Source organism: Penaeus vannamei, chromosome 40 (assembly GCF_042767895.1).
Source record: "Penaeus vannamei isolate JL-2024 chromosome 40, ASM4276789v1, whole genome shotgun sequence".
In the NCBI taxonomy this organism is placed as follows: Eukaryota; Metazoa; Arthropoda; class Malacostraca; order Decapoda; family Penaeidae; genus Penaeus; species Penaeus vannamei.
Window position 1 is genome coordinate 9,623,013 of NC_091588.1, and position 15,000 is coordinate 9,638,012.

Below are 15,000 nucleotides of genomic sequence, written 5' to 3' on the forward strand. Positions count from 1 at the left end.
TTTTTCAGTACACTATAAACATACAATTGTTTCATCAGGTACACTAAATATGTAATGGTTAAACTGCTTAGCTGGATATGCATTTACTCCGAGGAAAAGACCCAAGCCCTGGTTTTTGCTTGATTCTGTTGGATCTGGGGTATTTTTCCTCCGAAAGTAAATACTGTCTGTCAAAGCCCGTGACTTATGCATCAGTCATAATAGCAAGCCGAGGATACCCTCTACAGCAAGGCTTATTTTCTTTTGCATAACAAATTAGTATAGGCAATGATACATTATAATATGGAAGAGAAAATCACCCTTCTGAGATCAGTATCTACGGTTTATAGCAGTTTATCACTTAACAATGTTATTCCTCAAATGTCTTAACAACGTACCCATTAGCACCAGAGGAGCCCATGTCGTTGTTGGTGTAAATAACGGTGGCGTGAGGCCTTAGCAGTGGGGTTCCAAGGGAGATCTCGTGTAAATATAGAGATTGCAGTAGCTCCTGTAACTAGTCACCAATAAAGAATAATATAACCTGATACTTTTCCTTCTTATTTTGCCTGACTTCTATGCTCCTTGCTGTATATATATCAGTAACTGTGCTAACATGTGATTTCTGCTGTATTTTCATTGTCTTGTCATGAAATAACCCAGAAATTCTTGGTTATTGTTCACATGATCGAAGGTTAAACCATGGTCAGACTTCATCTGGACTTGAACTGAAGGGTGTTGATAAGATTGGTATTTTCCTAGATGAAAATATGTATTAGAATGGTATAATTCATATAGCAAAGACCATGACAATGACTGATGATAATGTTATCAAATACCAACACTTATTAACATCATACCTAATCACAACACAAAACTGACAGTGTTTAAAATAATATTACAGTATTAATGGCAAAATACTGATTATGGTAAACAATTGATTGTCGGAAAGGTTGAGAAATAACCCTCGGTGCATCTCGAATACAACAAATAGTCCACGAAAGCACCTTAAAACTCATAAGTAGGAGGCGAACATTCAATGAATGTCCTCCAATGAAAATCTAAGAAAGGAAAGGAGAGACAGGCAGTAAAGGATGGACGAATGTATTCCCTCCACTCTTCCAGTACCGTGTCTGTTGTTGCTGGGGGGCTGGGGGCTGGGGTTGGAACAGGAAACCCAAGTTCATTTTGCCCAGCCCTTGTGTCTCCTTTCTTTTAATTTTTCCTATAGTCGTTGACCTTAGTAGTTGAGATGACTACACTTGTAAATCTCAAATGTAAGATCCACAAAATTTTAAACTACTCTAATGCAATCAATGATGATGACAAACAGTTCTGATTTTGTTTTGGCATTCTTTTTGTTAAACTTCAATAGCATTCACCAACAAAAGAATTTATTCCGATTGGTAGTTTTAACTTCTCGTCGTGGGAAGTTTTTTTTTTTTTATCGCATCAGCGCATGCAGCTAAATTGTGTCTGAAATCGGAAATCAACCAAGATCTTGAGAAGTACTTCCAGAGTAACTTTGATGGAAAATAAGAAATCATTGATTGGCTCTGGTCATTACCACATGAATCATTCAGGAGGTCCCTTATTATTTGTAATATAAATCATTGTTTATTTCTACATTTTCTTATCTGTCAATTTATTTACCCCTTTATTCTTTGCTGCTATAAATGATACAACCATTGGGAGGGCGGTTACTCATTGCCCCCCCCCCCAGGACCCCAATGGATACTTATACAAAGGGGGCCCCTCATCATACCTATCCCCCTCTGCTCCAATAGTCTGTGTGTTATACATACCAACAAAATAATGCTTGGTAATTGTAATGAAATTAAAATTGATAAAAGGAATAATACTAACATGGACACATTCATCCACAATTTTGTGACTCAGACAGAGACAAAGAGAGAGAGAGAGAGAGAGAGAGAGAGAGAGAGAGAGAGAGAGAGAAAGAGAAAGAGAAAGAGAGAGAGAGAGAGAAAGACAGAGCGAGAGAAAGAGAAAGAGAAAGAGAAAGAGAAAGAAGAGAAAAACGAGAGAGCAAGACAGACAGACATATATGTGTGTGTGTGTGTGTGTGTGTGTGTGTGTGTGTGTGTGTGTGTGTGTGTGTGTACGTGTGCGTATTTACTAGTAAATAAAATGAATAAATCGTGAGTGGATAAAAAAGAGCTAAATTTATAAGAACTATTTTTTTATACTAAAATTTTAAATTGCCGCACAAGTGTTTCTCAACCCGTGCAAATCTTGGCGAAAATACCCGATGGAAAAAGCAACCATCCGTGGTTTCATTGCAGGTTCCAGTTGCTTAAAACTTCCTTTACAATACAAAATCATCCCGAAGATTTACCCCCAACCCCTCGAAAGTGAACTATGCAGACTGCAAAAAGAGTCACACCTCATTACCAGACTGAAAATTGACACAGCCTCTTGCTTATGTTTACGTGGCTCGTGAGTCAGCTCTGACACCTGTGGCACACCTGCGAGATCTCACACCTGCTGCGCGTAGCATATAGGTGATCTGTCGGTGGACTTCGGCCCAACCTTCGCGCCGGGAGACCTACTGAATGACCCACGCATACATACATCCATACATATAGATAAATAGAGAGACAGATAGACAGGCAGATATACATATTTATATATATATATATATATATATATATATATATATATATATATATATATATAGAGAGAGAGAGAGAGAGAGAGAGAGAGAGAGAGAGAGAGAGAGAGCGAGAGCGAGAGCGAGAGCGAGAGCGAGAGCGAGAGCGAGAGCGAGAGAGAGAGAGAGAGAGAGAGAGAGAGAGAGAGAGAGAGAGAGAGAGAGAGAGAGAGAGAGAGAGAGAAATCTGATACATTAATTCAGATGCATAAATATGCTTGATTACCAAAATTGATTAGGTTTTTCACACTTACTAATGGTATGCCAGTTCAAGCAGTTTATTTACAGTCCAGTAACAAAATTCTCTATGTCACAATATCAAATCAAAAACGCAGACAAAAAACAATATTTTCTTATATTTCTTCACATGTCAGATTATAATGTTTTAACAAATTCATGTACAGAGAATTTGAAATAGACATGATATTATAGTATGTCACATATCTTGTATTCCATATGCCTGCTATCTAGAAATTTCAGTATATTGCCTCTATTCAGTTATCTCCTAATGTTATCGAATTTTGTGACACCGTTGATTACCAAACGTTTATGGGCGTCACTGTAGAAGAGCTTGACCAGAGAGCAAGTGTTCGGGCAGGCGCGAGAACCGAGCAGTCTCAGTTTCGCTCACGAGCTCGTCCAGGTGACGTCATTCGTTCTCCTGGCGGTTTTAGGGTCGCTCTCTCAGGGAAGTGTGTGTGGGAATACGGGCTGCATTGGGTAGATAATCATCGCCAAGAAAAGATTGGATGTTTATTCAGTGGTTGTAGCCAGTGGAAGGAGGTGATTTAATTGTCTTTCATTCGTCACATCCCGAAGAAGAGAAATATTAAAGGATTGCGAGCAATGCCGGCTGGGTGACCTTTGTGAACAATAGCAAGGGTGTGTACGTGTGGACGTCAAAGAACCTCGTGTTTCCCGGAGCATAAGCCTGTTAATGGCTCGACAACTCTCTGACTTCTGTTGTTACCGATAGTGTGTAATCTTGCTGCCAAGGCGTTCCTCACGAAGAGCCGCTGTTTGGGTTGACAATCACACCCAGAGTCACGCAACCGTTCTCTGAGGGCTTAAGTGACGCTCTGTCAGCCGGAGGTTACAATAGACTGGGCGGAGGATTTTCATTTTGTGCGGAGTGGCCAGGTTGAGAGTGCGTGTCGTGGAAAACCTATCTATCACAGCTGTAAGAAAAATGTGTTAGTGTGTTTACCAAGGGGATATAGATATATATCTTTTGTATGAAAAATAAAGGTAACCCATACATACATATCTAATATATATCTAACAAAAAAAAAACATATATATTCCGACACGTTACACAATGCTTCGTGAATCTTCGGTGACGTACGCGAGCCTGCCGCAGGAGGAGGGCTCGCCGCAGGCCGAATACATCACCACCCGCAGCATCGACAGTCCTCACGCGCGCCGCGACTGCCACCTGGCCGCCGTCATCACCACCTTCGTTATCGTTATCGGCGTCTCCCTCGCCGTCATCCTCCCCCTTACCCTCAGGAGCGTGCAGGACGGGGGCGGACGAGACGACGAGAGTGCGGACTTGCTATGGAGCCACATCAGCCAGTTGGGACAGCAGCTTGTCGATAAGGAACGGATCCCCGACGAAGGCACAGGGGCCGACGGCGCTGACGACTCTTTTGGGAACCTCACGAACGACCAAGACCTTGGCGACTTGCCCAACCAACCCGCGCTCACGACGGCGGAAGCCATCTTGTCTGTAAATGCAGACTCACTGGACCACAGAGAGGACGACGCCGACAACCCAGGGCCCGTTTCGACCAATCCTACGCCCACACTCACCGTCCACGATGGCCTGGTCATCTCCAACGGCGAAGGCGAAGCAGAAGGGGGAGAAGGAGAACTGGAGGGCGGAGTGGCCGCCGAAGAGGACACGGAAACTGCAGGAGGAGGGGGAGAACCCAGCAGTGACTTCAGCGACATAGATTCAGCATCCGAAGGAGAAGCGTCGTCAGGAAGCAACGATGAGGAATACGCAGCAGCGGAGGCAGGAGGAGGAGAGAGGGGCCAGGACGCAGCACCATTGACCACCGCGCCTCCTGTAGTGACCTCTAAGCCCACGCCAACTCTCGTCAACGCAGGAGTGCAGGTACGTTAACGGGGAAGATGAAAAGATGACAATTGTGGCAATTATCATTATTATTATCATTTGGTTAGAAATACAATTAAAAGAAAAAATACAATGCCCATCATAGGAAATTTTTAAATCATTAGATAAAGAAGTAACGGATACAAGACGGTAATCCGGAGACGATGTCTCTAATAGCACGATGGAAAATGTTGCAATCAAATTAATATCATGATCGACTGACAAACACAACAATAGCAATATCAAAATTAGGAGTATATTGTTAAATATATTTGTTTCCATGATAACAATGATGACAATAATAAATAGATACCCTATAATTGCATTGTAGAAATAATTGTGATAATGGTATTCATTGATACTAAGGCAATAGTATTAATGATAATGATATCAATACTAAGAATGTAATGATAATCATAACTGATAATGGGGATAACAGTATTGCAAACAATATATATATATATATATATATATATATATATATATATATATATATATATATATATATATATATATACGTATGTATACACATATATGCACACACACACACACACACACACACACACACACACACACACACACACACATACACACACACACACACACACACACACACACACACACACGCACACACGCACACACACACGCACACACACACACACACACACACGCACACACACACACACACACACACACACACACACACACACACACACACACACACACACACACACACACACACACATATATATACATATATATATATATATATATATATATATATATATATATATATATATATATATATATCAGAGTTTATCTAGACGTCAAAGGAATGCGTTTTGTTCGCAAAAATGAAAAACAAAGTCGGAATACAATACAAGAATTCGGCCTAGTACTTCTGCATCGATAATATAGTGAAATAGACAGGCACCTGTCAAGAGGCCTGAAGCTAAGTATTTTGCTGCATTCGAATCTATGATGGGGAAACGCGTGTGTCCCAGGGTCACCGCGCGTCATGCAACCTACAAGAAATGCACGATGGCCATTTCCTCCACCATTTGTAAGAATTTGTCGCAGGTACAATACACGGTCGAACGCCAATCGCGCCACACTTCCTACAGGGAGTCCATTCTCAGAAAAGGAGGAACTGGCAGTTCTCTCAGAACGGCGTACTCCGTGCACTGGATCGAGCATCTCCTGTTTCGTTTCTGAAGCGGCCATCTTGGAGGGACCACCTTGCATTGTGGTTATGTTTGTAAAGTACACAGAGCAGTGATCAATTTTTTTTATTTATGATTTGTGTGGTATAGGCAGGGGGATGTGGTATCTCAAGTAGTTAAAAAAAAACTATTTTGTGTTTACGCAACTGCAGGGAAGGGTCTGCCTTGGATGTGAAAAAATCGATGATATGGATGATTATGATAAAGATGACCAGGATACAATGAAAGCTGGTTGCTGATGATAAAAGCAATTGTAATTATTAATATAATTATGATATAGCCATTATTATTTAAATTATTATTATCATAATCATTATATTTTATCACCGTTACTAATATTATCATTATTGTGGATGTTTTTTGTTGTTGTTCATATTATTATTATTGTTGATATTATTATCATTACCATTATCATTATTATTATTTTTATTATCATTACTACTATTATTATTGTTATTATTATTATTATTGTTGTTGTTGATATTTTTATTCTCATTCTTATTATTATTATTATGAATATTATTAATGTTAATGTTAATGTTATTGTCATTATTGTTATTGTTATTATTATTACTATTATTAATATTGCCATTTTTATCATTATGAGTATCATAAGAATTATTATTACATTTATTAAAGTTATCATTATCATAATTGATGTTATTTTAGTAGCAGTAATAATAAGGCAGATAGTGGTAATAAAAATGATAACAATAATAATAATGATAACAATAACAATAATAATACATCATGACATTGTTATAATTGCTACTATTTCGATCTTCATCATTATCATCAACAGTATCATTATTATCACCATGATTATCATTATTATCATTATCGTTGGCATTCTTATTTTTTCCATATTGTTATTGTTATAATTATCATTTTTAGTAATAGTAATAGTTTATTACCTTTGTTGTTTTCATTATGATAAATATTATTATTACTGTTATTTGCAATACCATCATTATCATTATTATCATTACTAGTAGTGGTGGTAATAATAGTAATATTACACTATTACTTCTAGTAGCAGTAGTAGTATCACTATCATTATCATTATTATTACTAATGCTTTTATCACCATAATTATCAGTTAAATTGTTGCCAACATCATCAATGTTCTAATCCTCTAATCAGTCAAAATTCCAAGGAGATCTATTCCTAAGTTTGAACCCCGAGTCTGCTTCAAAACATTTCCGAAACAAACGCTGAACCTCGGGAAAGGCTAGATCAGTAGCAACGCGAGGAGGTGTCATAGCGTCTGTTTTGATGATTGTGCAATGAAAGTATAACCATTAAAATCATTATTTTCCTCTTTTTTTTTTGAAAATTGAAGAGACCAAAAAGATCGATCATATTCACAAAGCATCCGTAACTTTTGTGACGTCATCAAAATAAACCCCATGTGCTTTTTTTTTCCAAAATTAGAATCAGAAGCCATGACACCTCCTCGAGTTGCTACTGATCTAGCCTTTCCCGCTGAACCTCATCATAAATTAATAAATAAAAGCATGAACTAGCGAATTCCGTCTGCTTAGAAACAGTTCCGAAACAAGCGCAAAACTTATTGGCATAAATTGATAACTGCTTGAACTGGCAAAACCGACTCTTCGAGGCGAGAACACCAAGTGTGATAATTTGTTTACGATTCACACTTGTGCATGTGGCATCTAAACCTGTGGCGCACCAACAGCCGTTGATGATACTTTTCTATGAAATTTCACCCCGCGGTCATCATATTATTGTCATCGTCGTCATCATCATCATCATTATTATCACTTTTATTATTATTATCATTTTCATCATTATTATTGTTATTATTGTTAATATTATTATTATTATCTTCCTATTATTATTATTACTATTATCATTATTATTTTTGTACAGTTTCTATGGTCGTTGTTATATTATCATCATAATTAAGGCTGTTATGTTTTATTATTTTTATTATTGTAATGATGATTATTCTCATTAGTATTATCATCGTTATCATTATAACCATCATTATCATTTTTATTGTCATTGTTCTTTATCTTTATCATAATTGTTATTGTTCTTTTAAATGTCATTATTGCTGTTCTTATTAATAATAATATTATTGCTATTATCATTATCATCACCATTATTATTATTCGTATTCTTCCTGTCATTGTTATTATTATTTTGATTATTCATTTCGTTATTGTTATTATTGCTATTCTATTTACTAATATTAAAATCATTAGTCTTCATATTATCATCACCATTATCATTTTTTATCTCTAACATTATTATCGTCATCATTACAATTATCATTACTGTTACCTTTACCGTTATTATTATCATTCTAATCGTAATCATCATCATCACCCTCACATCTTTATTATTGTAATTGATAATGTTGATTTCTATTATATTATCGTTATTGTATCAGTTACTTCTTTATCTCGTTTCTTAATAATACTTGTACCTTCATCATCACAATAATTCTAGTGCCATTGTTTGTTTTTTTTACTTTAACAATTATTACATTTTACAGAAATATGATAATAACCTACAAATAACGACAGAGTATACAAAGAATTACAACAAAACCATTATGATTCCTATGAAAATTGTCGATATGGATATAAGTGAAAACAATCTTAGAGCAATTATTATGTAATTGGGCTGTGGCAGTAGAGAAAAATATATTTGATGAGGATACATATTTAGATATTGATATAAATTGATACATATAAAACATTAGGCTATAAATCAATCAGTATTCCTAATACATTTATAACATTTAAGAAATAACTTAAGACTCAAATAAAACATTAGCGAAAGTTAAAATGTCATAAAACAGATAAATAAAATGCCCCTCGTCCCCACCTGCACAGGAGGCAGAGACCCCCGCCGGGCCCGCCTCCACGCTCGGCCGCGACCAGATCCTCGACCAGATCTTCGGCGCGGACAGCCCCGTCAAGCCCGGCACGGTCGCCGCCTCCAGCTGGATGGTGCGTATTTCGGGCGCTTGTGTCGCGCGGATGTACGTGGATTTGTTACACACACACACACACACACACACACACACACACACACACACACACACACACACACACACGAAATAACACACAAACACACACACAACAACAACAACAACACACACCTGCTCTCCTCCACAGGAAACCCGTGAGCAAAGGCCTATCCAAGTACCTTGACCCTAACCGCCACCCGTTTCCCCAGAACGACGTCCTCGGCGCGCAGGATGAGGTGACGGTGACTATCCTGGCGGTGGTCGTGGCGATCGCAATGGCCGCCGTCCTCGCTGCCAGCGTCTGCCTCGTGTATTCGCGGGTCAAAGCTCGGAGGCGGAGGATCAGAATCCATGTATGGGATCTAACACCTTTTTACGTTGTTTATATCTGTTTATTGGATTCCATATAGTCTGATATGTTTTTTTTTTTTTTTTTTATAATTCATCATTAATTATTTTCATTTTGTATTTCCGTTCACTTCGGAGATCTATGTTAATAACCAACAGCGTAAAACAGACCATTTATCATGCCGAGATCAATTTAAAGTTGTTTTTTTTCTTCTTCTTTTCAATAGTAATTCTACCATGTGACATATGTGTTAAAAAAAACACAGCCGAATGAAATGTTTGCAATTGAATAAATACTATGTTCCAATAACACCTCTTTGTCCACAGAACGTGATCACCGACCTACAGTCACGAGACAAAATCGTTCTCATGAATTCGGACGAGTCGGAGGAAGAATGAACACAGGGAGAAAAAATGAGTGCCCAAGGGAAGAAGGAATTGACAAGGAAGAGGAGAGGTAAGGGAGCAAAGGACAAAGACCCAGACGCGGGAAAGAAAATTATGTCGGGAAGGAACGGCGAAGAAATTAAAAAGACAGCAAGTAACGAGGAATAACGAAAAAGTAGAAAGAAGACATGCGAGTGGCAATCTTCGCGAGGAATGTTTATATCCAGTATTATGAGTGAATTTCAAAAAGAAAAAAAAAACGTTATGCATTGAGATCCCCTCCAGCTGACAATATGCCAAAGAAAAGCATCATAATCCGGACTGGAAAATACAAGAGAAATTATAATAATTATAGAAGAATGAACGATTGATCAACAGGAGGACATAACCCATGCGGAATCCAAAGACAAATTTGCCCTGCTCCAGCTACTAGTCGCGTGTGGACGGTGCCATTCTCGCTCTCAGTTCTTTTAACACGTATAATCACTACAAAAGACTGCTAGTTTTGTACGAGTAACATATACAATGCCGGGCAGAGCACGCCCGCCTGATGCTCGGTTAATCAACATTGTTAAAGTGAAGAGTATATTTTGTGAAAGAATTGTTATTTTGATGAATAATGAATTGTTTTCAGTTGGTTACAAAGTGTCTTGTTGACAGTATTTAAAGTATTTAACCCTTTTAACGACGTTATTATATATAAAGTGTTTTACATAAGACACAAAATAATGAGATCACACAGAGGCTGAATTTTGTAAGCAATATTTGGTGTTATATAAATTTCAGATCAATATATATGCTGTACATATATGCGTTTTAATAATCCCTCGTTCAGTGACAAAAAATTGTACCGTGTAGATAGAAAGCCAGGGAAAGAAACACGCGTTATGTTATGGGTTCACTGAAACTAAAAACAAGTTTAGAAATGCTCATTTGTTATGACCCAGAGACGAAGTGTTGTATCATCTTTCAATAACTTTTTTTCTGCCATTGCCCCTCGTTGCGCTTGAAATGTATTACGTAAATTTATTGTCAAATCATCATATATGATAATAATCCTTTATAATAATAATGGAGCATTATTAAGACTTTTAGTGAAAAGGAGATTTAGTGTAACATTATATAATCGTATATATATATATATATATATATATATATATACATACATACATATATATATATATATATATATATATATATATATATATATATATATATATATATATATATATGTGTGTGTGTGTGTGTGTGTGTGTGTGTGTGTGTGTGTATAAAACAATAAACATTGATCGCAATTTTAACCCCTTTAGAGTGAATTAAATTACTCTAATTGTCAATATAGTCTTTGAAATCAGATAATGTGACACATTCAAATTACCATATGTCTCAAGCATTGTAACATCGCAATGCATAGTCTCAGAACGTTGAATGTCGAGTATGATTATTTGCAGAACATTCAAAACAATAAATGTTCTAAATATCTGACACGCAATCAAATGATACAAACTGAACTTATGACATACGGTTTCGCCATCCAAAAAGTAAAAGGAAGTTATCGCCGTGGCAATGGAGGGGCGCCATAGATGTAAGCAAAAATCGCATGAACATTTATTATTGCGAAGAAAATATATCTTGTGTTGCAATAAAATGATAGAATTTTGAGTGTTTTCTTCCCTGTGAGTCTGTGAATTGTTTTCGTAACATGAAAACACAATAACTATGATATTGAAAACGAAACAACAAAAATAATGTTTGATGATAATGTTAAAGATAATATAACATCGATGATCATAACATCAGCATAGCAATAGTACTTATGAGAATACTGATAACGCTGATGCTAGCTGAAAAATGGTATGGAATGTAAGAACGGATGTCAATGGTGATAATGGCAGTAATAACAATAATGCAGAATATGATAATCATGATGATGATGATGATTGTGGTGGTGGTGAGGAGGATAAAAATGATGATGATAATGATAACAATAATAATAATGATCATAAAAGTAATGATAATAATCATTACTATGATATATATATCTATAATAGGAATGATTATAATGATGATAACAACAACAACAATGATAATGATATCAATAACGATAACAATACGCTATCAATAATGGTAATAGTGGTAATAATAGCAATGGTAATATTGATTGCAATGATAACAAACAAACGATGATAATAAATCAGTACAGTAAGAAGAACAATAATGATAACAGTGACAATGATATTATGATAACAATAATAATGCAGATAACAACAGTAGCAGTTGTAATTGTTGTGGTAGTCGCAGTAATAATAATGATGATAATAATGATAATAATAATCATAATAATAAATGATAATGATAACAATAACCATAAAATTAGTGATGATGATCCAATTCTTATTGATGATAATGATTATATAAATGTTGATTATAATAATGATGATGATAATGATCATAATGATCAAGATAAGGATGATAATAATGATGATAATAATAATAATAATAATAATAATAATGATAATAATAGTAATAATAATAATAATAATAATGATTATTATTATTATTATAACAATGGGGATGATTATATTATAAATAAAGATGTAATATCAACCATGATAATGATAACAATATTAAAAAGGTGATGACAATAATAATAATGATAATAGTATTAGTGATAACTACAATAATGATTATGACAATAACAACAATAATAATATCAACAGCTACAACAAGAACAATAATGATAATAATAATGAGCTCTCATTTCCACACAAAAACTGTCGCAATACACTTTTTTTTTATGACTCCTCCCCTATCTATGGAGTCGGAGCCATATATTTACAACTGCACCTGGCTGATACGCACCTCGGCCTGTTTTGAAATTGGAAGAAAATGGGAAGTTCGAATTTGATACTACACTATATGGTGTATTATCAGTAACGTTGATAATGCTAATGAGGATATTATTGCACCAAGTACTAGACCAAATGTTTTTTTGTATATATATATATATATATATATATATATATATATATATATATATATATATATATTTATGTATGTATGCACACACACACAAACACACACACACACACACACACACACACACACACACACACACACACACACACACACACACACACACACACACACACACATGTACACATACATACATATATGTATAAATATATATACATACATATTTATACATGCATATACACACACATGTATACATACATGCACACATATATATAATGTACATATACGTTTTTTTCCATTTCAATATATCATAGAGATATTTCATGATGCAATGTAAAATACTCTACGTCTATGACTCTGGTGTGATTTTAAGAAATAGCTTTCACAGGTAAAATGGGAGAACATGAACTTTTTTACTAGATTGTCCTGCTATATAGATAAGATATCAATATTGTAAATCTACGCTACTATCATAGACGGCAATAGAGAGTATAAGATTTAATACTTAAATGCTTTCATATCAATAGGACCATGGCTCAGGCACGTCTACGCTTTTAATTAACACATTTCGATATTTCATGCACAGGCAACAATCGTTATTGTTTTTTTAATTATAACATTTATGTTTTAGCCTTGGACATATTAGACCTGTACACGTGTTCCGTGAAGAATGAGATACGGAGAAGTATCTCAAACAGATCCCTGTCTTGTTTAAAATGTGTTTGAATGGTCGAAAAAATATCACGAAATTTTACATTAAGCTCTACATAATCACTATACTTATTTTGTAAGTATAATTGAATATGGAGGTATAAACTCATATATCCTTTTAATTGTACCTTATATCAATTAACAAACAGTGTCATTCTCAAAATATTCAAAATAGTGTGACGGTCGCAACCGGTGTCGATAAACGAAGGAAAACGTGTGATGGGGGCGCTTAAGGCCTGAGCATTTTCAACTGATTTCGATACTTCCATCGTTTGATACCTAATTTTGAAATGTTGATAACTAACAACATATGTTTATTGCTATTTGCTAATGTAAGCCCTCATTTCCCCGGACAGCAGCTGTTGCGCTACAATTACCTATAACTCCGCCCCTATTTCTGGGGGGTCAAGTATAAACAACTGCATCGAGTCGATGAGCGTGCGGAGCACCTCTGCCTGGTCTGAAACTGGAAGAAAATAGAGTTAAAATTTGCTGCTACACCGTGTGGCGCACTATTCAGTAACGATGATAATGGTAATGAGGATATTATTGCATCAAATGCGAAACTAAATGTGTATGTATGTATGTATACACGTGAGTATTTGCATAGACATATATATATATATATATTATGTATATATATATTCATGTATATATATACATATATATATATATATATATATATATATATATATGTATGTATGTATGTATGTGTGTGTGTGTGTGTGTGTGTGTGTGTGTGTGTGTGTGTGTGTGTGTGTGTGTGCATACACACACACATATATGTATATCACACACACACACACACACACACACACACACACACACACACACACACACACACACACACACACACATATATATACATATATATATATATATATATATATATATATATATATATATATGAATAAATAATTGAATATATATATGCACATACACACGTGTATACATACATACATACATACACACACACACACACACACACACACACACATATGTATATATATATATATATATATATATATATATGTATGTATATACTTTTATATACAAACAGATATGTATGTATGTATATGTAAGCATGCATATATATATATATATATATATATATATATATATATATATATATATATATATATATTCATTTATTTATTTATTTGTTTATATATGTATATATGTATATATATATATATATATATATATATATTTATATATACATACATATATATCTATATCTATATCTATATCTATATCTATATCTATATATATATATATACATACAGATGTATGTATGTATATGTAAGCATGCATGCATATATATATATATATATATATATATATATATATATATATATATATATATATGTATGTATATATATATATACATATATACATATATATATATATATATATATATATATATATATATATATATATATATATATATATATATATATGAAACGTATCCATGTACTTCTGATGAAGAAACCGGTCAAATACATCTCTTGTATTATGAAGATATCCATTCTCATTCATACCTTTTCTACACACACACGCACACGCGCACACACACACACAC

At 34.8% G+C, this 15,000-nt stretch overlaps 1 protein-coding gene across 1 annotated transcript; it reads left to right on the plus strand.

The window, feature by feature from the left end:
- The first annotated feature begins 3,269 nt into the window (after nucleotides 1–3,269).
- LOC138860224 (uncharacterized) lies at nucleotides 3,270–10,537 on the plus strand. The gene is made up of 4 exons (XM_070117420.1): nucleotides 3,270–4,769; nucleotides 8,860–8,976; nucleotides 9,206–9,349; nucleotides 9,672–10,537. Exons 1-4 carry the CDS (start codon nucleotides 3,969–3,971, stop codon nucleotides 9,741–9,743), a joined length of 1,134 nt encoding a protein of 377 aa, XP_069973521.1. The 5' UTR covers nucleotides 3,270–3,968; the 3' UTR covers nucleotides 9,744–10,537.
- The last annotated feature ends 4,463 nt before the right edge of the window (nucleotides 10,538–15,000 follow it).

Excerpts from the sequence above, each read along its gene's own strand:
- LOC138860224 (XM_070117420.1), top strand. The coding sequence starts at position 3,969 with ATGCTTCGTGAATCTTCGGTGACGTACGCGAGCCTGCCGCAGGAGGAG. Across the intron at positions 4,770-8,859 it reads TCGTCAACGCAGGAGTGCAG|GAGGCAGAGACCCCCGCCGG; the intron begins GTACGTTAACGG and ends CCACCTGCACAG. Across the intron at positions 8,977-9,205 it reads TCGCCGCCTCCAGCTGGATG|AACGACGTCCTCGGCGCGCA; the intron begins GTGCGTATTTCG and ends CCGTTTCCCCAG.